Here is a 27,291-nt window from a genome sequence, read left to right as displayed (position 1 = left end):
ATGTTTACATGTTTTCCCCAAAGAAAATGCCATTTCAAGACAAGGGTAAGAGAAGAAAAATCATGGTTGAAGTCAAATGCCAAACAATTGAGAAGCAAGAAAGAGATGTGAGTGTGGCTAACCTAGCTAATACATAATCAGTCTATATCAATGATTTGCACTATAGCCCAAAACAAATATAAGATTAAGAAGCCTGATGCTTCAAAGGGTTTCACAGGGTCATGTATGGTAAAATCCATGTATTCTTGACAATATTAAAAGATTGCTTCTCATATGGAACAACGAGAAGGGAGACACTTAAAAAATACATAATTTGTGAGAAGGTAAAATTAATTTTTGTCAACCTCAGGGCCATGGATGTAAAATTCCACATTAAAGAATGGCCTTCCATTTATTACACATTAAAATTTCTGCTAGATCCTAATCAATCCATTTTCAGGTCAAACGCATACCTGAACAAAAGAAATCAATGCACAAAGCGAGAGATTCCTTTTGGAATTATGATCAAGAAAATAGAACTTATGCATAACATTCTGGGTAACTCTGAAATTTCAGGACCAAACCTGTCTCAAATGGAGGGTTAAGAAGATAACAGGATTACCAACGGATGAAGAATCATTCAAGGCAAGCCGTGGGTGATTCGAAAGGTTTAAGATAAGAGCCAAGATCCTCAGTGCTATAAGGCATGGAGAAGCAACAAGCTCTAACATAAGGGAAGCTAAGAACTTCATCAACATATTGAAGAAAACTTCTAAATTCTGATGGTTATCTGCTACAGCAGGTTTTTTAACCATCAGGATACTCTCTTTTGGAAGTGAACTAGTATTACAATAGAAGAGAAGGCATTGCTGGACCACAAACCAATGACAGACTCTCCAATGCTGTTGTTTTGTGATGATTAGTGATGATTTAAAAATTAAACCACTGCTTGTTTACCATTCAAGCAATCCACAAGTCTTCAAGAAGTATGATGTATTTCCTGAAGCTTCTACTTTTGACATAAGTTATTTTGCAATTATATTATAAATGAAATCACAAAACATTCTCTGTTTTCTAATTTTTTAAATTACTGATGCACAGATATTACATAATTAAAATTCATAATCTTAATAAATCAAAATTAATTAAAAGTTGTAACAATTAAAGAAATTTTACTATCAACTGCAGGCACATTTAAAGCCATACAAAATAAAAATTAACACAATCTTAAAAAAAAAAAAAAAAAAAATAAGAGAAACTGTACCTTCTGTTTTTATCAGAGCATGGTGAAGCAGGAAAGTGGCATGAAGTATTGCTTTCTTTTTCTTTTCTTGAAAACAAACTGTTCCAATTCAGGTACGATGATACGGAAGATGTGGTGCACCCATTCGTTCGGGCTACATTTTCAAAACTTTCAGTCTCAGGTCGAATAAAAAATGTATTGAACCAAAAAAGAAACATTTTTTCCTGGAAATTAAAAGATATTAAGATTAAGACATCGTTGTGAACACAAAAACTATAAAAAATTATTAAAAGTGTAAAAAAGCAGTTGGCTAAAATGATACAAAATATAAACTACATTTACTCGCATATGTTTTCTCACTTTTCCTAATACTGAAAATGGTAAAGATGAAAGGAGTTAAACAAAGAACTTAGTAGAAAGAACTATCAAGAAGTTTACATCAAAAAGGGTATACAAATATATGTTTATTTGATAAAACGTATGGTTCATCCAAATTTATTTATGTAAAAATAAGGAACTAAAAACTGTGGAGTGCATATTGTGCTCATAATTATGTGTGAATCAGATTATGCATCTAAAGAAGACCAGTAATAAAATTATGTGAGTCTATGGGATGTATATCTGTAAATATTATCAGTCCATCTATGCAGTAAATATCTCCAAGTTATTACAATACAACAAACCATATGAATCTAACTACATCTATCTTCAAATCTATTACATATCAATTGACATTTGTGGCCACAAATTCACTTTTTGTAACCAATCCTTTAATATAAACTGTTGCACTAACTGTAACAATGAGGGTGTCACCTGGTAAGTAGCCAGATAAGTACTTCAGTAAAAGCCAAATATTTAACCTGATGGGTTGTAGACTCTGTAATTTTCTTGAAGTTAAATGTAATGTCTGTGTGAAACCTGTTAATAAATAATTGTTCCGCTATAAAGGACTCTTATATGACCCCCTGATAAAGTGACGCCCAACGTAAATGTTTAACTTTTGAGTATTTTTGCTTGGTTTTTGCTCATTTTCTTTTTCAGAAACAGTACTTGCATCCACACCCGTTGGATCCAGCTCCTAAAACTTTAGGTAAAGAATATTTCTTCCGTCAGGTATGAATTTTTTTTTTTTTGTGCCACTTCGATAGCTTAACAATTTGCATTCAAATACTAATATTCTGCAATGTGTTAACTCTTAATGTTGAAAAGTGAAAGTACTTAAATATGAAAATGTAAAAATACTTTACCATGTTCTTAAAATATATAACTTATATGAAACTTGCTAATAAATAATTGTTACACTATAAAGGACTCTTATACGACCCCCTCATAAAGTGACGCCCAATGTAAATGTTTAACTTTTGAGTATTTTCGCTTGGCTTTTGCTCACTTTCTTTTTCAGAAACAGTACTTGCATCCACACCCATTGGATCCTGCTCCTAAAACTTTAGATAAAGAATATCTCGTCCATCAGGTATGAATTATTTTTTGTGCCATTTCGATGGCTTAAGCAACAAATAGTTGTCATGGATATAACTTGATTTGCATTTAAATACTAATATTCTGCAATGTGTTAACTCTTAATGTTGAAAAGTGAAAGTAGTTAAGTAAAAATACTTTACTATGTTCTTAAAATATACAACTTTTATGAATATTATAAATAACTTTTATTAATATTATGCCATTTTGAAGTGATTAAGAAATTCTTTGACTTTTGTTCACACATAATATGTGCAAGAGAACTGCATAATCATAATATTAATTTTTGTTTCGAAATAATAAATATGGCAAAGCATAAATACGTGTAATGTATTCAAAGTGAGGCATTTTAGGAGTAAAATTCTGTATTCGAAATTGTTATGTATGAAACTGTGCAGTGCATATTGTGCCCATAATGATGTGTGAATCAGATTATGCATATAAAGTAGACCAGTAATAAAATTATGTGAGGCTACGGTACATATACCTGGAAGTGTCATCATTCCATCTATGCAGAAAAATCTCCCCAAGTTATTACAATGCAACAAACCATATGAATCTAATTACATCTATCTTCAAATCTATTATATATCAATTGACATTTGTGGCCGCAAATTCACTTTGCACTTTAATTGTGTTTATTTTAAACATTTTACATAGCAGTAAGAAAGCAGCAGTCGACCTGCAGAAAGCAAGTGCATAGTTATTCAACATGGCAGCTTATTCATAGAAAGCTTTAGTTTCAAGTTCTGAATTAGCTATATTAACATTGTTATGTAAAAGCCAAAGGTAAGATTAATCTAGAAATGATGCAGTCCAAAATAGTTATTACTATACAGAAATTGCTACAGAAAGGAAGTATCCAAATTAAAATAAGGAATTTAGGAGGGTATTGCTAATTTAAATTTAAAGCATTAACAAATGAAAAGAAACAATTTGAAAAATACACTTCATAGAATTCTAACCAACATAATTATTTAAAAAACTGCAATATAAACTTTGATAATATTGAGTCCTATCAAATCTTCAGTCCAAAGTCTGTGTGTGTCCGAGTCAACACAATCATATTTAATGAAGGCTTTTCGAAGCTTTTCACACAATATCACAAATATAAAAATTTTATACACGTATTACTTATTTTGAATACTCACACCAAATTTTATAACATAATTAATTTTCATTATTATAATTTGCATTTTAACATAATTAGTGATAGTATTACTAAAATTATGGTTTGTATTATTATCAAGACATTTCTGATTTTCTTATTTTACACAATACTTGAAAACCCCATAGCTTTCTTCAAGTACAAACCTTTCCATCCATAGCACATGCACTTGAACCAAGTGATGTACTAATATTCATCAGTGGTTATATGAGGAGCAATTGCTTATAAAGGCCTCTTCCTTACATATGGTAACTAGCCTTTGTAAACTGCATTAAAACATTCCATTATATAAATAAAGACAAAAAAAAAAAAAAAAAAAAAAAAAAAAAAATGCCACCCAGCTGAGATAGTGGCTAGCAACTCTGACTAACAACTATCTCAGCTGGGTTCAGGTTTGAATTCCGGCGAAGGCATGGATGTTTGTAAGTGTATAGTGTCTGCGCGGCATTGGGGCACACTTAAGTATACAGCGATCTTAAAGTCCTCTGGAGATGCTATGATAAGGAAAGAGGGGTGGGAGACCCACGAACCTGTCCTCCTGTTGTGCTCTTTCTCCAAATTGGGGGCAGAACTGAGCTAAAGTCAGACTGTCACAGTGCTCAAGGCTCTTGCCAACAACAAGCACATTTGACTCCTTGCAATGATGAATGTTGGAATGTTGGATGAACAATGGACTTGTGCTGACTATATTCAGACAAGTGAGACTGGTAACAAAAATAGAACAAAAAGACCCCCCCCCCACAAAAAATTCCATTATATGAAAAAATAAAATAATTCTATATTAAAATAGTTGCGTTTTTTCATAAGGTGGGAGCCTTTGAAGTTTATATTGCATGAGGAGGTTAAAAGAAACATTTTACAGAAGTCAAAAAAGCCTCTGTTTTTGAACTAGTACTCCTTTAACATACTCTACTTTACATACATATATTTATTAAATATGTAAATCAAAATTATAACTTAAATTAACAACAACCCCCTTAATTTTCCCTTTTAATTTGGGTGCTTCTTTTCTCTATTCTACAAATACAGTCAAAAGTCGTTAATCCGGACTCGTCGGGACTTCGGCGATTCCGGTTTATAGATCATCAGTTTAAACCTGGTACGATGGCATGCAGAAATTATAAAATTAAAAATATGAAACCGTAATTTATGAAATAAAGAACAATTATGATCTAAAGGGTATCAAAATTAACAAAAAAAAAGAAAGCTTAATATTTATTTGTTTACTTTATTAAACATTTCTTTCAATGTAAGTTGTTTTAAGTTGCTTCGTTTTATGTGATAATACTTTCTCTTTAATTCTATAAACAGACATAATTTCTTCTTCAGTTACAAAGTTCTGCTGTTCAAGTCCTATAATTGCTGTGTCGAGAATACTGACTAACTTGTCAATCGAAATTTTTTCGTTTTTCAATAACCTCTGTGTCACTTTCTTCACTATCGGAAGCGAATTATAATGACGAGGAATTTGATTTAAATCATATCAAAGACGGAGTACATTGAGATAAAACACTACATTTAGTAAAGAATTATAAGGATAGTGCTGACAGATCAACTTCCAATTCATTGCGCGCCGCGGCGTACCACGCAGAGCAGCGTGAAATTGATAAACAGATTTCGGAATGGTTAGAGAAACAAAGGATATACCTTTATCCGTTTTTTGCAGGAATTCCACTTTTTGTTTGATGGACATTGAAACATACTTTCGCTTTGTACATCCTTTGGCAGCTCCAGCATCGGAAATTCTATTTGACATAATCGAAAGTTCAAGCTTACTTTTATAAAATTGCTCGAACAGTTTGCAAAAAATAATAAGCCGGATCCAATTCAAAGATTAAGGAACAATGCAATCTGCAACATTAACTGAAATAGATAATTAGATAATTTTAGCTTAGCTTATACCGTTCGTTATACATTAACTGCACAGGCGTAAACGTATTATGCGCATGCGCACATGCATATTCACAGCCGTAAAGGTCTTACACGCATGCGTGTAGCGGCGGTGTCAAAGCGGCGCATGCATGCTTAGTTTATACCGTCCGTTACACATTAAACGTGCATATTCACACCCGTAAAGGTCTTACGTGCACGTGTAACGTCAACGCGACGCATGCGCAGAAAGTTTGTAGCTTTGAGGTCCGGATTATAGATCATTCTGGATTATGGGTGTCCGAATTAACGACTTTTGACTGTAGTAATAACTTTTTTTGGAACAGGTCATTTCTAATTAATCAATCCAACTTTTACATGATGAAGATTGTTCAGTCTTACCTCCCTGATATATGAACTGCAAAATGTCTCCGGAGGGCAGTGCTGTGTAAAAAGGCAAAAAACCCAGAGAGTGTGTTCTCGCTTAGGAGAAGTGAGTGATCCCGCCTTTTTTGGCGAAAGTATTAAAGAGATGTGAAATTAAAGCTACAGTCCTAACTTTATAAGTGTTTTTGAGTTATTGAGAACTTGCGATTTATAATATGAACTTTCAAACATGACATAGCCAATTCAGAACTCGAACCGAAACCTTTCTCTTAATAAGCTGCCATAATGGATAACTACGTACTTGCTTTCTGCACCTAGGCCTAGATAGACTGCTACTAGCTGCTTTTCTTCTTACTGCAAAGCTATCAAAAATGTAAATAGATCTAAAAAACATAATCAAAGTTTCTACATCATTAAATATATATAGGTAATGATGTAGAAATACTGATATATATAACTATATACATAATTTACAATTTAGATAAAAAGGATGCATAAGTATGAGCATAACTAACATCAGCTATTTATCACTGATATTTTACATTATCACTTATTGAGATTTTAATGTTTCTGAAATATACAAATGAATGAATGAATGTTGATATTATAACAATATCCAGACATGAAACAAACCAAGAAAAATGGTGAAATTGAAAAGTGAAACATGAACTTTTTTTTTTTTTTTTAAATAATAGAAATTTTCTATCATGTGATGTTTTATGGTGGGGAGTATACATGACATACAGTCAACCATTACATACAGTCCATTTCTGAATACACAGCTTGAGTCTTATGTAATAAGGGAAATAAAATAGTAGTAGTAATTATACAACGTTAAAATGCTTCTCCATGTGACTAATAAAGGAGAGAAAATGAAGAATGAAAAATTATTGGTTTATCTCTACATAAAAGCATTATACTTATTAATGTATTACATTCATTTATACATACATATATTGAAAGCTGCTCAAGAATGAGTTTAAGTTTCTTGACACTTTCTAAACTAACTTACGTATTTATGTAATCATACAGACAAATAAAATTAAAATTAATATTTGAGTAATATAATAAATTAATTAGTATAATATTAATAAATTTATTATTAATATATTAAAAAAACAGCATTAGAATTAGCATTAGCATCTACAAACCATACTTTTCAAAACATTTGCCATTCATTGTAGGTTAAGGTATTTCCAAATACTCATTTAAAAAAAGTTATCTTAAAACTAATATCAGTTACAAGAATTCTACTGTTTAAAATTCTATTTAGTCCTTAGAAACCTAAAAACAAGATAGAATTTAAATGAAGTATTAAAACTTCTTCCTTTTTATCAGTTAATTTTTTACACAATTATTTAATAAATACAGTTATATACTTAATAAAAATTTAACATTATCTCAAACTTAAAAATGTAAATGAATATGTCTAGCAATTCACATGCCTTGATTTCTAGCTTTTTTGCATTCACATTTGATTTGATCCCTCCCCTCCATTTAGAATAAAGTATAAAATAATTTAATAAATTTGTTAACTCACCGTTTTACCAAATTTTGGTCGATTGCGAAATTCAACCTTGATATCTCCACATACAGGTAGAGTTTCTGGAATTTCAAAGGATAGGAACTTCTGATTGCGCTTAATTTCAAGTACTGGTGAAGTGTACAATTTAGTTTTTAACTGGTAAACAACAAAATAAGGACCTAAGGAAAAAAATATATATATATATGTAAGAGTATTTAGCATGATTTTCAAACATAACAAAACTGAATTATTATATTTAACCTTTAAAGTTGTTGAGTTAAAAAGCTTTCATTGTTACCTGTTTATAAAATTTTGTTATAATAAATAATGCTTATATACTTTTTTAAAAAAGGGGTATATTACTTTTTTTTTTTCTTTTGAATAATTTTCAGGTGTTAAGTACACGTGAGACTTTATAGCTATTTGCTGATATGACTGTTCAGTATAACGATGTGCTTCCAGCACTATCACCATTCACAGTTGCTTTCAAAAAAAAAAAAAAAAAAAAAAAAAAAAAAAAAAAAAAAAACAGAAAAAAAACAGAATTCCTCCAGCTTCATCGCTATTCATGTGTGAAGTACCAAAAAATGGAAACTTTTATAAAACCAGTGGAGGATTGTTTTAACATCAGTTGGAGGGAGATAGAAAAAGGAGGGGTGAAAAGAAGTTCACGAAGTTCCTTCTGTTATTAAGACTATTTATACAGTAGAAAGTCTGAGATCTGGACGTCCAACACCTGGAATGATCTAAAATCCAGACCTCAATGCCACCAACAACTTTTTTTGATTATTTTTTGTATGCTTTACGCATGCGGATATGATTCCCTCCCCCACGCACAATAAAACATGTGAAGCGTCCCAATTCACAATTTCACTTCGGCACTAAATAAAATGCCTCGTCACTGAAGAAACAATCATTATAAATTTGTATGATCGAGAATTTGGCTCCAATCCATATCTGCTTGGTATACATCTCAAACCAAAATGTCTGAAGCATTCTACATAGCTACATCATTGATTTTACATCTACTAATATTTTATATCCCTGACCCCAACCTGGGGAGAATCATTATTTATTATATTTTGTTTTCATCACCGCATGCTTATGAACACGACAACTTGAGTAGTGACTCATGTAGCGATGCCTAAACAATTTTTTTACGGTAGTAACTGAATAATAAAGAGTATGGTAACTTTTTATGTTGACATTATGTTAGGTGAAGATTACAGATTTAAGTTAAATGTGCGAGAAATGTTGACGAGAGAAAATTTAACAAAAATTTCTTTCCATATGCTAAAAATAGATTTTCTTAATGATACTCATAGGCCAAAAGATTACATTTAGTGCTATTTGAATTAAGAATAACTGATTTGTTATTCACATAAACCCAGAACCAGTGACAGAGCTTGTATGGCCCACAGAGACTGCATCAGTTGGTAAGATATCTAGTGCCGGTCCTCAATAAGCCTTAAGTTTATGTGGAAATTTAATCCAGGCTTTATTGTCTGAGCGCAACAGAACCAAGGTAAAATTTAGCAGAGCAACTTGTTTTTAGTTGCCAATCTCACGATACATGCCAAATATGTATAGTGAACGATAGCTAAATTTTATGATTATAGCTGTGAATTTTAAAGGTTTGGATATCACAAAACAAAACGTGAAATTTTTGAAATAGAGGATTCTGTAAAGAAATTTGGAAAAGTGGTAATAAATGATATAAAAGAATAATATAAAAGAAGTTTTTCATTGTGATGACAATGCTCCTCAATCATCACTCAATTAATGGATGGTAAATCCGTAGTATGGTTCTAAATCCAGAAAATACTGTTACCGAAGAAAGTGACAGAAAACTTACTGAAAACGAAAAAATTAACTTCTTCAGCAATGTAACTGAATAAGAAATTATGTCTGTCTACAGAATTAAAGAGAAAGTATTAGCACAAAAAACAAAGCAACTTAAAAACTCAGATTGAAAGAAATGTTTAATACAGTAAACAAATATTAAGCCTTTTTTTGGGTAAATATTGATCCATTCTTTTTTTTAAAATTTTGAAGCATTTATGATTTTGATCATAAATGCTTCATTATTTCATAAATCACGATTTCATACTTTAAATTTTATAATTTCCACATGCCATCTAACTAGATTTAAACTGATGATATAATAATCCGGAAAAATCCCAAAGGAATCCAAATTTGGAGTTGTGGCAGTCCCGATCTCGGACTTTGTACTGATATAAAAAAATCTGATATGTACACCACATGACTTCCTTGTACGGAATATTAAATTATACGCATTTTTTCTTGCATTCCATTTAAACTTATTGGATTGATTTAAATCTACTTCACCGACACCGCATAAACCACAATAGAATAAATGCATTCTTTAAAATTCACTCTAGTATGTGTTTACCATAGCGACACTCTGGCGCTAGATTCACTTGACAGTATTAAATTTCGTTCATATTATAACTCATTATGCACAAAATTTATATCATTTAAAGAATAGAATTATCTAATCGTTGCCACATGTTCTATTCAAATACTATAATAAAGCTAGAATGATGTATAAAAGAAATTAAGCAAGCAAAACAAAAAAGAAACAGTTTTTCACAGACAATTGAGTATTTCTCATTCAATAAATTCAGTTCTCATTTCGCGAGAAGGCAAAAATACATAAAAACTCAAAATATCTATATTAAAAATTACGAAGTAAATCTTAAACACTTATTTCCTCGAAAAAATTCCAGAAAGCATTAAGCATGATTTAATTGGCAATAATAAATGAAGACGTTATCTTTGTTGTTGCAAAGATAAGTTTCTCTAGATTGGCAACAAATCCACTAGTTTGCTGTTTCAAATGTAAACAAACAATCAATGGCCGCCATGAAAATAAAGGCTTAGCAACATTATAAACAAACAATCAATGGCCGCCATGAAAATAAAGGCTTAGCAACACTTAAACAACTTTAAAATTGCCGATAATTCTAAAAATATTGCACACAGATTTACTAAAGGCATAAAATCCTTAACCGGAAGATAAAAACAATATAATTCAATCATTTTTAAAGAAAAAAATGTACAATTTCAAACATATAAGAGTAAAGAAACTGAGATCACTGAGCCGGGTAACAGAGTGGATATATATATAAATATATTTATACACGTTTGGTGCGGCCGATTGCAACCAAAATACGAGGTGAACATCTACATGTTGTAGCACTCCTATATACAAAATTTCAATGTTCTGATGCTACTCGTTTTTGAGTTATGCGATATACGTATGTAAATACGTTCGTACAGACGCCACGAAAAATTTTCTTCAGAATTAATTTTAAAGCAGTTTTATAATTTTTTTGGAGGAAACGAGTCTTTTATTCTGTTCTTACGTACAGATATCACGCAAAAACATCGTTAAATTGCATTCAATAGCAGTCAAAATGGATATTTTCGTTGAAATAATGCTGCCTGAAACTTTTTGCCATTACAATACTTCCTTTTTACTTCGTACAAGGAAGTAAAAACAGATTAGAATAAGTCAAATATGATAAATTAAAAATGTAAGATTTGAAAACAAGATACTTGTATCATATTTGAGCAAATCATAAAGCATACAAAAGTGTAGCCTGCATAATATACAATTAGAACAGCCAAGTAAACTTGAAAATACTAATAGGCATGTTTGCCTAAAAATAATAAAACTATTACTACATAATAAAATGTTATTTAAAGTATTTATTTTCAGACTGCAGTTGTTAGTGTAAATTAAACTGCAGTTGTTAGTGTTGTTAGTTTCAGACTGCAGTTGTTAGTGTTGTTAGTGTAAATCTAATTTTTCCCTTTTGATTTCATTAAATTATTACTTTTGTTTTATTTTACATTTTATATTGTTTATTGTATAATAGTTATATATCTAGAATCATTTAATACATACACTGAATTTGAACCGTAAAAAAGCAACATAATAAAATACATGGAAGTATTACTAATATGCAATTTTAAAAGTTTTAGCAATGTAAACATAAAAATCAATTATTTTATATAGCAAATAGCTTACTACAAGTTCCTCCATTGAAGGTAGGTATTGGATCCATTGTAATGGACCTTAATATAAGCGTCACTGGTTTGTACACAAGATTCTTTCTGACTAGTTCTCCATAGTAATCTACATACCTACGCTGACTTGGTATTGTTACACCCTATTTATAGAAAAAAAAAAAAGTTATTATAGATTTTTATGCATATTACACAAGAGTAGAAATACAATTACAAAACTTCTTGCCATATAAATTAACTATAATTACATAAGCCTATTCTGTTACTAAAATAATTTAAAAATGAGAACAATATATGTCTTTATTATGTATATATATATACTGAACATTTAAATGTTAATTATTTCTTTCTACTTTCCCTCTTTTTCGAATTTTTTAATAACAACTTTTACTTATTATGAATGGCAGTTTCCCTTCTCTCCAAACAACTATCATATTAAACATTTTAATATCTGATCATAAATGCTTATTTCATAAATCACGATTTCATACTTTAAATTTTATAATTTCTACATGCCATCTTACTAGATTTAAACTGATGACATAATACTCCGGAAAAATCCCAAAGGAATCCAAATTTGGAATCGTGGCAGTCCCGATCTCGGACTTTGTACTGTATATCAAAAAATCTGATGTGTACACCACATGACTTCCTTGTACAGAATATTAAAATATATGCATTTTTTCTTGCATTTCATTTAAACTTATTGGACTGAATTAAATCTACTTCGCCGACACCGCATAAACCACAATAAAATAAATGCATTCTTTAAAATTCATTCTAGTATGTGTTTACCATAGCGACACTCTGGCGCTAGATTCACTTGACAGTATTATATTTTCAGAGTCATTAGGTTTATTTGGACAATCAGCAGTACCCTAACTGAAACTCGAATTCCAGATCTTCCGACTGCCAGCCAGATGTGCTTTCCATACACACTAAGAAGGCATGTGGGAAAGGAGAAAATACCTAACATTCTCCTCCACTTAAAGAGTGACCAGAGAGGCAGGGACACAATTACCAAATCCTGATAGTGATGAATTATCTTCACCACCTTAGTAATTATGGAAATCAGACATCAAGATGAGCTTTGAAAATTAGGATCAGCTAATATGTCAGAACAGATGAAAAAATAGCACAAATATTTTAAAATATAAATTGATGTTTTTAATTTTTATTTAAAAATATTTGTTGTATTCTATATAAACATAATATATCCAATATACAAATTAAGATTAATTAGAATTAATTAAAATTTAAATAAATTGTGCCATTCCATTTAAATCATTTAAACACTTATTTTCCTATAGCACAAGCACAGAAATTTAGATCTGAAAATTTTCATTGTTTAAAAAAAAATAAGAAATACATGCTTTCCTTTCTCCAATCACCTCACCAGTGGCCGATACCACTGAATATTAGTAGTTCAGCCCTGCTTCACGCTCAGATGAATGGACTGGCTGCATGGTTGATTTTCATGGTCTTCCACATATAAAACAAAAATATTAACCACTTTCAATTAAAACAACCTCAAGGAAAGTACCCATTCCTTTAGCCATATTCAAAGAACTTACCCACCCTTCCTCCCATTTAAAAACATTGAAGTGTTCATTGGTAGTTATATTTAATCAGTCCTCATTAAAAATTTTATAGTGTTTAAAACCATGTATTATAGGCATGTCAAATTCAGTACCTTAGGTGGGGCAAATAGTGACCAGTGTACAACAGCATAAGCTGCAAGAAACAAAAAGTGATTTTCATGCTTAATGATGTAGTGAATCTAAAGGCAAATAAACACACAAAATCTTACTTATTACTACAGTTCTATTAAATGTTTGGAGACATGCTGCTTGCACAAGAAATTTTCAGAATAGAAGTCAGATAGATGAATGTTTGTTAACCTGGATCTCACAAGAGATTTTTAAGAAAAATAAGCAAAGCAATTGCCCCGGCAAACAGACAATTAAAGCAAAATTCTGTATTTGAAGATATATTGAAATACAGGGCTAAACTTGATGCCTGGAAGTCTTTTATGATGTTGTAATGAACATTACAAAAAGCCTAAAAACTGAATGAGTTTTTGAAGAACATAACGCATTTGAATGTAACACACAAAGCATTTTCAGACTCATTTTAATTTGCCCCCCCCCCGAGAACCTGGAATCATTAATGATAAAGATGTAGCACCATTACATTAGGATATATATATATATAAAACTACAGTCCCAAAATACTAGCCAAAAGAGTTGTATTAGAGGTTGTACTCTAAAGACTGAAAAGGTAAATTACTGAAAAAAATTATTAAAAAAATAAACACCCTATCATTTGGCATAATTGGACTTAAGTAAGGTCAGATTATCAGACTTAAACACATAATGGCAAAAATGATTTATTTTTCCATTATTGAATGCACTAAAGAATGAAAAAATTTGCATTTAGCAATTCTGAAAACATATTTAATGAGCAATGCATAAACCAGTAAATAAAATCACAGTTTAATTATATTTAATCAGTTCTTTAAGTTATCAACATTGCCAGTGGATAAATTCTTTCCAACATTACTAATGTAGATTTGCTTCATGTATTCTACTCTTTTTTATTGTATCACAAAGTCCATAAAATATGAATACTACTTCTCTAAAATTATACTTTTCAGTTTGTCAGTGAATTTCATAAAAGCCTTTAATATTTCACCAGCTTCATGCCAAATGATCTTGGTTGAAACATGTTTGCTATAACCATAGATTTAATACACTCATAATATACAATTATGATACTGTTAATTAACTTCTCCACAAGAGAGCTAATGTCATTTGTAAACAATATTCTTCCAGAATTAGCTTATTTTTATCACTACCAATTTATTTTAATAATTTTATTTTTTCAAAACTTTTTAATGGATTAACTGTTTTCAATAACTCTGAATGGATTGGATTATGAATATTTCTGCCTTCCTCGATACAAAGTTCGATTCATGGCATTTGGCCATATTTTTTTTCAAGCATTTTGTAACATTGTACTGTTTATACATTTCCACATAATAGCAGCTGTGAGAATTATATCTTTTGTATTTAATTAAATATGTCCTTAATACTGCAACCACGGTTTAATAAAATTTGCACATTCTAAACTATATTTCAAGTTTTGAATAACTCTTTGATCTATTTAGATAAGATTAATATTATTCAGTTTCTGGTGAACTGTAAAAGTCATATGTTTCTGATTTATTTCTGCGTCAACATTACTGAGCTTTCAAAACATTCTAAATAAATAATAAAGAAAGTAAAAGATACATATACATAAATTCTGAACAAATGCCTAATTGAAAATGACAAAAGGACATGAACCAATTGCTGAGATTTTCTATGCCATCTTATGGACAGAATGCTAGAGAACATATGCCGGAGAAGATGACAAATTATTGGACTTTTACTGCTTATCATAAAGAATTATAATGAACTATATAATTGCTTTTACATGTAAAAAAATGGCATACCTAGAAAAATAAAATATTTATTCAAAAACTGTACCTGGTACGGAAAAACTAGAAACTAGGTTTGAAAGCAGCATAATAGGAGATACAGTAAAGACCAATATTTAAAGCAGTTGTCATTAAAAAAAAAAAAAAAAAAAGGTTCATGTCTAAAGGGGCTTTTTTCTCCCTTTTCTTTCTTTCTTTTTTTTTTCTTTCACATTTTGTGTGTTGTTACCTTTATTTATTAAATACCATGTTCTTTGCACTTGAACCATAAAATTAAATCAAACAGGAATATTGCAAAATAATTTTAAAATGAGTATATCTTTAGAATTTCCGATACACAGTCTCGCACGCTGGAGATAAAAGAGTTCCTCCACCCTGTACAGTGTTCCCATTGTTAGCTTTGAAATCATTGAGTTTCTTAATAAAAAAAAAAAAAAAAAAAAAAAAAAAAAAAAAAAAAAAAAAAAAAAATCGCTAAAATGTTACAAATTAAGAAATCGATAATAAATCAGTTCCCAAATTTGGGTTTCTAGATGCCCATATTCAGAGGAGGATCACATTATTCAAAATTTGATGGCTCTAGGTACCACTGTTTTATCACAATGCGAGAAACATACATATATTTATGCAGATTCTTCATTATTTAATTTCTTTAAATATAATACAAGGCTGTAATATTTGGTGGCAACAGTTTCAAAAGTGAATTGATGCAAAATGCCAAAGCGAAATTAATAGCTCTACTGAGCTAATGCTCCTTTGCGCTAAAAACTTAATTCTTATTAGTCAGTGTATTATATTCACATTTTAAATTGCACCTTGTAAAACGTTCATCACTTTGATGATAAGAATGCTATTTTTTTTTTAAAATTTTGATATAATGTATTATACAGTATATATAAATATTACTTGCTTGTTAATGCTTATCAAAAAGATTGACTGCTCTTTCAAAAATTCCTGTCATTAAAGCATTTTGCTTAGTTCTACTTTGACGAGCAGTAAATCGGCATTCTTAACCTTTTCCTGGGGGGGTGGGGCATATGTGTTACCCACATTAAATAAAAACTAAACTCGGTGGCATAAACAACTTTTAGACAGCCATGGCTGGCAGTGCCCCAATATCTGCTTTCTAGACCGTGGGATCCAGCGTGCTCGTGCATCTTATCCTTATCAGCTTGTTGCAGGACCCCCAGTGTTTAGTCCCCAAGCCAAGTCTTGGTACTCATTTTATCAACACACTCCAAGGATGAAAGGCTGAGTCGACCTTGCCCAGCCTGGAGATTGAACCCCAGACCTGTGGTGGTGCTGCTGTGTGATGCGCTAGCCACTGTGCCTCCACTACTTTAAATAAGGCTAAAAATTTCAGTTCACAATGGAAATTTAAAATTTGCTACTTAATATGGAGTAGGAAATCGATCCTTGATCATTTGCTTTTCTGTTACATGCTGACTGAATAATTGAATACATGGCTTCAACACATAAAATTAGTCTGTAAAGCCCACATGAAAAAGCTAAAGAAGCATAACTTTCTGAGTGCTAACAGTGTGAGCTTCATGAAACCAACCACATTTATTGTTAAAATCCACTTTATACCAAATTAGGACCCTTGTTCTAAGATAAACAGATTGCAATGTTAACAACTGGCATAAGTAATCCTTGTATTTACATTAGCAAGAGAATGAATAGATGACAATTTCAGAACTTTTTACTGACATAGGCTTGCAGTTTGAGTGATTCTACTGCAGTACAGCTTCTATTGCATGCAATAAACGGAAACACTGAAAATTATACATTTGATAGAGGATTTTAAACTAAGACTCTATAAACATGGTTATTTTACATCTAAGTCATGGTGTGCTTCTATTAGTTCTTAAATGGATTTCTTGATTATGGCAGAAATGACATGAATGGGAAGAAGTAAACAAAAAAAAAAAAAAAAAAAAAAAAAAAAAGTTATCAAATATAGCAGTTCCTATAGTTAATACTGAAATATTACAGAGCTCTGTTTAAAAAAAAATACTTTAATCCCGCATACTTTAAATACTATGGGTTTGTATCTATTAATAGACTGGTATTTTCTGAAGAAAATTTTTGATAATTACATGATTTCTGTATGTTAGTTTACAATAAAATAAATTCAACTATAATTTTACTTATAAAATTTTCTCTACATATAATAAAAGAAAGAGTCTGTGTGTGCGTGTGTGTCTTTAGTTCGCGCTGCGTGTAAGCTAATAGACGCACTGCTATGAAATTTGGTACACAGGTGCATCTAGAGCCAGTGCACCTCGAAGCGATTTTTTCGAAATTCGAATTAAGATATTTTATTTTATGTTTTGTAATGAAATCGCGTCATTTTGAGACATAATGGGCTATAGAAAAGTGAGAGTTTACTCTACACACTCCATTTTCACATCGTCATGAAACATAGGGACTTGGCTATTTTACGAACTTAAAATAAATTTTCTGTTTCAATAAATCGATTAAATACGAACTTATTTAACAAAGGGAGCTTAACACCTTTTCAACAGGATTTTTTAAAAAAAGTTTATTTTAAAAAATGTACAGTTTATTTTTCTTTGAATTTTGGACACATTAAACTTTCATCCTTGCGACTGCTTTTACAAAAAGAATTTGGGAAAAATGATAACATTTTGTATTTTAAAAATATTTTTTAAATAAAGCTTCCGAGTACACTTCTCACATCTTTAAAAATGTGACTTTGGCAACAATTTTCCCGTCTTATTGTTGTTGATAGATTTTTGATGAAATCACATCATTTTGAATAGTTTCATTCTTTTAGAAATGGTTTTGGCAACAATTTTTCATCGTATTTCTTATGTCACTGTTTTTAAGAGATTGGCATATTTCATTGTCATTTTTATATAGTATATATAATACATTTTTATTGAATTTTTTTTTTTTTTGATAAAGTTGTTTTGCAGGGTAAAATTCTGCTGGGAATTTTACGTTTTTTGAGTTGCTTTCATGTTATTCTTTGCTTATTTCACTGTTTGTAAGATATTGAAAAGTTTAGCATGATATTTTTTCTTCAACGGAAAGTTGGTTAATTTTTTTATTAGGATAATTAATATTTGTATTAAGGGATATAGCTTATTTCATTGTAATTTTTTTCTCTTGAAAATATAAGATAAAATATCATTAATTTTATGTTATTTATTGCTCATTTCACTGTTTTAAGATATTGAAAGGTTTTGAGTGATTTTTTTAGGAAACAAAGTTCTTAACCTCCTTTATACCAGTTGAGTTATTAAGATTTTACAAAGGGAAGTTGGTTAATTTATTTATTAGGCTAATTAATATTTGTATCAAGGGATATTGCTTATTTCATTGTAATTTTGTTATATGTAATAACTTTTTTTTTATGAAGTTGTTCTGCAGAGTAAAATTCTGTGCAGTTTCTAAATTTAACGTTTGGTGTTCCCTTCAGCCATTTTTCCGGTAAATTTAAAAGCCAGACAAAGGCTGGCAGAGAAGCTGCTAATACATATATAAAAATTTATGTAGAATTTTAGGTATTATCGCAACCACCTCAGTTGAATCACCAATATCAGGCAACCTTGCGTGTAATGGTTTTTTAGGTAACCATATCCACTAACAGTTGCAATCTGAACATTCACTGATTACCTTTTTTTTTTCTGTAAAAAATCGTCAAACTGCGTGAAGTGGTTGTGCTAATATGCAAGTACCAAATTTTAAGATAACAGTAATATTAAAAAAAAAAAAAAAATATATATATATATATATATATATAATACAGCAAAAATAAGCTTTCAATTCATAATTCAATGATACAAATGTAAAAAAGATCGATTAATACATCACTTTATGTAATTAAAAAAAAATATATTTTACTGAAAATATTTATTCATATTATTTGCCATTAACTTGAATTTCAGATGAATACCCCCCCCCCCCGCTTCATCTTAAGGAATACAATACAATATTCTTTCATCACTGGCATAAGAATAAAATAAAATTTTTAAAATGCAATAAGTATAATATTACCTTTTGGTTATGGGTTCTGGCATTACCATAGTACTTTAAAGCATCTTCCGCATTTGTACAATAACCTCTGTGAAGCAAATACGCACAGATCATAACACCCGTTCTACCCTAAAATATAATACATTAATAGTAAATTCATGTTCAAATAACAAATTATTTACATTACTGAGAAAATAATCACAGGGATACAATATAAATGAAGAATATGATACACCATTCATAAACATCAAGATACAATTTAAAGAATGTATAATTAGTGTTTCATTATAACATCTAACACCACTTACTATATAAACATTTAATTAATTAAATACACTTCTTGTCAGAAACAGTAAAAGTTTATTCATATCAAAATTTCTTAGTAGAAGTAAATTTAAACAGTTTTCGGGATCTTTTTTGAAACTATTTGAAAATAGCTTACATATATTGAGGTTTATTCTAGACATGCTTGCTTAATGTCGTACATAAGTCATACGGAATACATAATGCATTTTGGGTAATTATGTAGTATGGGATCTATAGCTTTTAGGTGGTTATTTTTTAAATGGCAGGAGTAAAATTGGTTGTTCTTTTAGTCATTTCTTGTTCCCTCCATTTAATTGCATATTCAAGTTAAAAAAGTGTTTTAAAGACACTATTTGAGAAATAACTAACTAAAAGTGGAAAACAGGCATTTTATGACATCTTCATAACATGCACTTTTCAAAATATATGAATTCTGAGTTAAGTTTTAAAAATTTATCTGTTTGGCAATAATTAGATCGAATGGACAGAGGCTTGAACCTGGGCTGAATGCAGTCTTTCTAATTGCTTAATCTGGTCAATAACAAAATCCTGTTTAATGACATTTTCATCTGTTTCCTACTCAATTTTGTTTGCAAACTACTGAAATCAGCAGCATGAGTGCAGAGCAGCTACACAGTCTTTTTTTTTTTTTTTTTTGTTTTGTTTGTGTCACACTTCGAATTCTTATCATTCCTAGCTTGAATTTAGAAACTAAACAATGTCATATGAATATTATTGAGATTAAAAGACTGTACAGAAAAAGGAGTTTAGAACATTTCACTTCTAAATTTTTATTCGAAAATGAAACAGTGTACACATCAACCATTAGAACCGTAATTTAAAAATACATTCAACCTGGCAGGGGTGCTCTCCTTCCTACATCTTATCCTGCACACAACGGGGCATTGCAGGCATCTTTTGCCCTTGTTGTTTTGATTCTGCAGGCACAATGCCTTTAAAAACACCTTTTGGCCCATGGTTAAAAGTAGTTACCCCCTCCCCCTGATCTAGATAAACATGGCTATTGAATTAAGATATTAAAACATTTATTATTTTAAGAAGATTAAAAAATTCCAAATTAATTTAAATTTGTAGCATCATTACATTAATTTCGGAAGAGGCTACATGAAAAATCAGCACTGCTTTCACCATGATTCAAGCTCTGGACTTCTTGGGATTAGATGTACTTTCAGTCACACCATAAAGGCATACAGTATGAAAAGAGAAAATTTCTTCCAAAGGCAGTTTATGATGCATGATTCAGTTTGTTGAACTATTTATAGTATGATCCCAATTTAAAATATATTACTATTTAATTAAGATATTCCAAAAGATTATGTTCTTTGGACAATTTCATTTTGTAATTTTCTTACATTTTTAACCATCTTGAGTTGAGTTCTTACATTTTTATACTGTCTAAGTAGGGTAATCTTGAGTAGGGAAAGAAAGTTTTAATTTATCAAAGCATTTTTTAACATGATGAAAATAAAATCAATAATTAATATATATATATACAGTACAGAGTCCGTAATCTAGACTCGTCGGGACTTCGACGATTCTGGATTAGGGGTTTTTCCAGATTATAGATCATCAATTTAAATCTGGTAAGATGGCATGCAGAAATTATACAATTAAAAATATGAAACCGTAGTTTATGAAATAAAGAGCATTTAATGATCTAAAGGGTATCAAAATTTACAAATTAAAAAAAAAAAACCTTAATATTTATTTGTTTACTTTATTAAACATTTCTTTCAATGTAAGTTGCTTAAGTTGCTTCACTTTTTGTCCTAATACTTTCTCTTTCATTCTATAAACAGACATAATTTCTTGTTCAGTTGCAAAGTTCCACTGTTCAAGTCCTGTAATTGCTGTGCCGAGAATACCGACTAACTTGTCAATCGAAATGTTTTCATTTTCAATAACCTCTCTGTCATTTTCTTCACTATTGGAAGTGATATTCTCTGGATCTAAAGCCATACTACAGATTTCATCGTCTGTTAATTGATTGATCATTGGGGCATTCTCGTCGCAATGAAGAACTTCTGTTATATCTACATTTATTACCACTTCTCCACATTTCTTTACAAAATCAATAACTGGAAAATTTCACCTTTAGTTTGCGATGTCCGAAAACCTTCAAATTCGCAGCTATTATCTTCATCGTCCTCACCATGAAATATGGTAGCTGACCATAAATTAGGCCAAGCATTTTTTAATGTATCTGGAGACACATCCTCCCAACGCGCACGCGTAAAGCATACTACAAAATAAATAAATAAAAAAAAAAAAAAAAAAAAAAAGAGTCTGTGGCTTTGAGGTCCGGATTATAGATTATTTTGGATAATGGACGTCCGGATCACGGACTTTGTACTGTACTATTGTATGGATAAACTTAATGTACCATATATATTTAAAATTAATACAAATATTAACTGATTAAACATGGGCTGAATCTTCACATGAAGTTATCCATATGTTTTCGGTAGATTGAGATAATTCAGATGAAATAAAATTTAACATGAAAAATAATGCTGAAAAGCCATTAGCGGCAGCAGAATGAAATTTTCACAATATAAGTTTCCATAATTCAATATGTATCATTTATTGCTCAGCAACACTTTAATTAGTAAAAGCTACAAATTAAAAAACAATAGACATGGCATTTACCAGAAATCTGTAAGATATAAAAAAATGGGGGGGGGAAGGAGAATTGACAGCTTTGCATTAACGATTTCAATCAATTTAATGGACAGATTTGACACTGCCTTTTTTAGCAGCAAAAAATATTTTGCCATGCCAAAAAATTAATGTAAGAATATAAATATTTAACCACCCTATTAAATTTTAAAATTATTTCTTTTTTCAAGATTGTGATAAATATTTACCTGTTCAGAATTAAAACAGCTATACATCATTTTATAAAATGATCCACAGATAATTCTCAGCAGATAACAGTTATTTTATTAATGACGTCTTTCAACCAAATATAGTTAAAAAAAAGATCAGTGTTTTAAAATAAATGAGGACACCAAGAGATTCCCAAAGAAATCTGATTATGACGATTAACATTACCCACACATAAATGTTTTAATCTACATAAAAACTTACGACAAGCAATCTCAAAATAACACTAAAAAAGTAACTAAAAATTTAAGAACTATTTATAGAATCTTATTAAAATACAATATTTGTGGTATTTACAGAATTTTTCATATATGAGGAAAACAGTCTTTTAACTTGTTACTGCAAAGAATTTTCACCGTTTATAAGAAGTTAAAAACTTACCTTTCCAGCTTTGCAGTGGATTGCAGCTACATTATTTTTGTCTTTTGAGAGCCAGCTATCCACATCTTCACAGAAAGGCTTAATAAGTTCTAAGCTTGGAGGATTGTGATCCTCAAAAGGATATTGGGCAACTCTTTGATGGAATTTATTTGAGTCATAATTTCTCTCTGTGCATCTAAAAGATATAAAAAAAGGATGAAAAATTTTAAAATTTAAGAATAAAATTTTACATAATTAACAAGTTCAAAATAAATACATTCATGGCAGTAAATTTATGTTATTTTGTTATATGCATCAACTTCAATTTAGAATTACTCAGAAACCAAGACAAATGTAATTATTTACATTTTAACAAGAAGAAACATATATATTAAATATAGTTATACAACATTAGAATTATATTAAATTATAAACCCTTTCATATTAAACTACAAATAAGTTTTAAGGAAGATTTTTGAAATAGCATTACGTAACACTTTTTAACGTAAATCAAAATATTTAAAATAGAAGACTTACAAATTGTAGATTTTGTAGTGAGAGTCATGTTTTGAATCTAAAAACCTGCAAAATATGTTTCGACAAATCAGAAAATATATAAGAATTTCATTTAAAATTGGGGGGGGGCATACAAAGTGTATAAAAATTAATAAAATAAAATAGGATAATCAAATAAAATTAGAGTTATAAGTCTGAATCAATAGCATGATTAAAAAAGTAGCTTACCATTACAAATAAGACTTACAGTTTAAAAATGAACACAAAATAATTCAAATAGTAAGTTGAAGTATTTTTAAAATTATTTCTCTGTAATAAACACTGCCAGATAAAATAAAAGGTTACCATGTTGTTTAGTTTCCAATTAAAAAAAAAAATGTTTTAGGTATGCTATCTGAGTCATTTCTAAAGCTGCCATGAGTTGAAAATCAGCAGTGAATTTTGGTTGAAGCGTTACTGTGGAGTGGAGTTGAAGTGTTACATTCGGGAAGTGACATGCCCATATTCTATGAAAGATTAAGTTATTCAAATTTTGATGGCTCTAGGTACCATTGTTTTATCACGATGCGAGACACATACATACATTTATGCAGATTCTTCATTAAATTTCTTTAAATATAAGACAGGGCGATAATATATGGTGACAAAGATTTTAAAAGCGATACAGGCTTTTAATGTTTTTGACACAAAATTCCAAAATAAAATTAATAGTCCTTCAGGGCAAATTGGCCCTTTGGACTAAAAAAAAAAAAAAAAAAGGAAAAAGGTGGTAGCTGTCCGAAGGTTTGGATATTAGATCATTTCAAATATTGGATGTCAGGATTTTGGACTTTGTACAGTATATATATGTTAATGAAATTTTATATTCATTTGAGCCCACTAGTAGATGAATGACTAAGACTGCTGAACACTGGTAGTTCGATTCCCCAGTGAATAGGCTGGCAGACTAGAAGTTTTTATGGTTTTCCCCCATGTCTAATGTAAATATAAACTAGTTTCCTTCAGAATGTCCTCTTCTTACAGAGGCATCGCCTCTTACACAGAAAGTTTTCATGTGCTTTGTTATATTCATACAACCTAATCTAACCATATTTTTTAATCTTGTATCAAATGCTAATGATGGGCATTGCTATACAGTTATTAAAGACTAATACCTCCAACATGTCTCAAATCCAAAACTTAAGGTCTCTTAGAATATTTTAAATTTTTTAAATATGAATAATAATTAGAAGAAAAAAGAAATATTTAATAATAAAAGTTTTAAATTATAGCAAAATCTAAAATTCCAAACACCATTTAGAAATGATATTTATTAAGATACGAATTAAATATTTAGCAAATGAAATCTTGCTAAAAATCAGTTAAAATGCTTAAATCTTGAGATTCATTTTTATAACCTTAATAAAGGGAAAGAAGTTAATAACAGTTAAAATTTTATTATAGTCCAATTTATTATTATTAAAGCAACTATATAAGAGTGAATATTATTTCAATGGTTAACATACATAAATAATGCACGCAGAATGCTAAATTCTCTGCAAATACTAAAAAAAATCAAATTGTTTATTTTGTGTGCCCATAAAAAAAAAAAAAAAAAAAATTAAAGTGCGGCCTTCACAGTATCCATGAGCTTGATAATGAAAAGCGAGATACCAGTAAAACTGCAACAGCTGTGTTTCCAATGAATCTATTGCACTTCAATAAAACTTACCTTTTTGATTTTTTAGGTTAAATGTCTTTTTTTTTTTTTTTTTTTTTTTTTTACATTAGCGTTCAAAGACATGGAGGAATGATTAAAAAAAAAAAGAGAAAATTTGTGTTTTCAAATCTCAAATCCTTTTTGTGGAATATGGTAATTTAAGCTAAAAAGCAAAATAAGCTAAAAATCCGAAACACACACACAAAAATTTAGATAGCAGAAACATAAAGTTTCTAACCAAAATTATGTGATAAGAATACATGTACACAGCCATATGTTTTAACTTAGAATAACATCTACAAATTGCACAATCTAGCCAGCAAAGGAATCTACGAACTACACACACCTCCCTTTAATAAATTAACATAACAACAATAAATTTCAAAAAATACCATGTACACAGCATTCTACAAAATAAAAACAATAAAATAAAATGCACTCCCCATAATGGAAGCTTGTTCGGACAGCAGAACGTAGCTTTAACATGCTGCCACGTACTCTCTATAGTACTTATATGACAGCCAGACTCGCTATCCACAAAATTCATACTATGTTTCACAAATATATGTTCAAAACCTTCTTTTCCTAAATCCTTGTAAGATTTCCAGCCATCCGAAAAAATACTTGTACAAGGCTCAATCAACTCTTTAATACACTGCATCATTTCTTTATTTCTATCATGCACAGCCACTAAAAATAATCTCCCAGACCCTCTTGCAACCACATCTCTCATTGCAACATAGGCCATTTCAAAACATGTACGACGCGAACCAACGAGCAATTAAAACACTCCAGCAAAAGAGTATTCAACGTCAAAAGGGTTGTCATACAACATGCAATCATGCCAAAAACCAGCGCAGAACACATATCACCACATTTGGTGATCTTAGGTCGCATATAAGAGTAGAGCCCTACGCATTTTAAAACAATACATATACACATACACACACTGAAAAAACATAGTCATCACCTAATTAATTATGATCAACAGAATAATTACTATATTTGCCGACATATAAGACACACTCTTTTCTTTGAAAATCGGTCTGAAAAACGGGGTGCATCTTATACTGCAATATTCAGTTTATTCGGAGTTATGCAATTTTTTCTTGTGGAGTGTGGGAATATTACAGCTTCTACTACTCAATTTTCTTATATTTCTCAGCAAGTTATGGGTAAAAAACAATATCAAACATTGCTATAACATAACATACAAGCTACGTGTGATTGCACACGCTAAAGAATATAGAAACTGGGCTGCAGAGAGGCATATCAGGCCACCCCCAACTGAGAAAATAAGATCTTGGTGGAATCAGGAAGAGATCGTAATCCACAATTACAACAGAGGACAGTTTCTTGTATGACGACTTGGATGCTGATTTAAAAGAAGTTTTCAGTGACTCTTGATTCAGCTCTGAAGATGAGTATCAGGGTTTTGATGAAGAAAATTAAAAGGTGTTCCTTCCCAGACAGTTTGGGTATTTGCTGAAAGTATTACAGTCAAAAGTCGTTGATCTGGACTCGTCGGGACTTCGATTCCGGATTATTGATTTTTCCGGATTATAGATAATCAGTTTAAATCTGGTAAGATGGCATGCAGAAATTATAAAATTAAAAATATGAAACCGAAACTTATGAAATAAAGAACAATTATGATCTAAAGGGTATTTAACATTTCTTTCAATTTAAGTTACTTCGTTTTATGTGATAATACTTTCTCTTTATTTCTACAAACAGACATAATTTCTTGTTCAGTTACAAAGTTCCACTGTTCAAGTCCTATAATTGCTGTGTCGAGAATACCGACTAATTTGTCAATCGAAATTTTTTCGTTTTCAATAACCTCTGTGTCACTTTCTTCACTATCGGAAGCAAATTATAATGACGAGGAACTTGATTTAAATCATATCAAAGACGCAGTACATCGAGATGAAATACTACATTTAGTAAGGAGTTATAAGCCAAATAAAATAAAAACATCTGCCCTGAAGATAAGGATAGTGCTGACAGATCAACTTCCAATTCATTGCATGCCGCGGCGTTTCTCCCCCCTTCCCGCTGCAGAGTAGCGTGAAATTGATAAACAGATTTCGGAATGGTTAGAGAAACAAAGGATATGCCTTTATCCATTTTTTGCAGCAATTCCACTTTTTGTTTGATGGACATTGAAACATACTTTCGTTTTGTAGATCCTTTGGGAGCTCCAGCATCGAAAATTCTATTTGACATAATCGAAAGTTCAAGCTTACTTTTATAAAATTGCTCCTACAGTCTGCAAAATATAATAAGCCGGATCCAATTCGAAGATTAA

At 30.3% G+C, this 27,291-nt stretch overlaps 1 protein-coding gene across 2 annotated transcripts in view; it reads right to left on the bottom strand.

Annotated features, from left to right (window-relative positions):
- LOC118186047 (phosphatidylinositol 3,4,5-trisphosphate 3-phosphatase and dual-specificity protein phosphatase PTEN-like) overlaps nt 1-27,291 on the bottom strand; it is a 55,480-nt gene that overhangs the window by 14,927 nt on the left and 13,262 nt on the right. For both annotated transcript variants that reach the window (XM_085812192.1, XM_085812191.1), the window contains 6 exons: nt 23,303-23,347; nt 22,787-22,961; nt 19,214-19,321; nt 11,708-11,849; nt 7,666-7,829; nt 1,244-1,446 (listed from right to left, as the gene is read on the bottom strand). In XM_085812192.1, coding sequence (XP_085668318.1) covers nt 1,244-1,446; nt 7,666-7,829; nt 11,708-11,849; nt 19,214-19,321; nt 22,787-22,961; nt 23,303-23,347 — 837 coding nt within the window. The remainder of the gene's footprint in view (nt 1-1,243; nt 1,447-7,665; nt 7,830-11,707; nt 11,850-19,213; nt 19,322-22,786; nt 22,962-23,302; nt 23,348-27,291) is intronic.

This window comes from Stegodyphus dumicola, chromosome 2 (assembly GCF_044657685.1).
Source record: "Stegodyphus dumicola isolate Sdum_Otavi_A_Nest chromosome 2, ASM4465768v1".
In the NCBI taxonomy this organism is placed as follows: Eukaryota; Metazoa; Arthropoda; class Arachnida; order Araneae; family Eresidae; genus Stegodyphus; species Stegodyphus dumicola.
The sequence above is the reverse complement of the archived record's forward strand: the minus strand, read 5'-3'. Positions and strand labels throughout refer to the sequence as shown.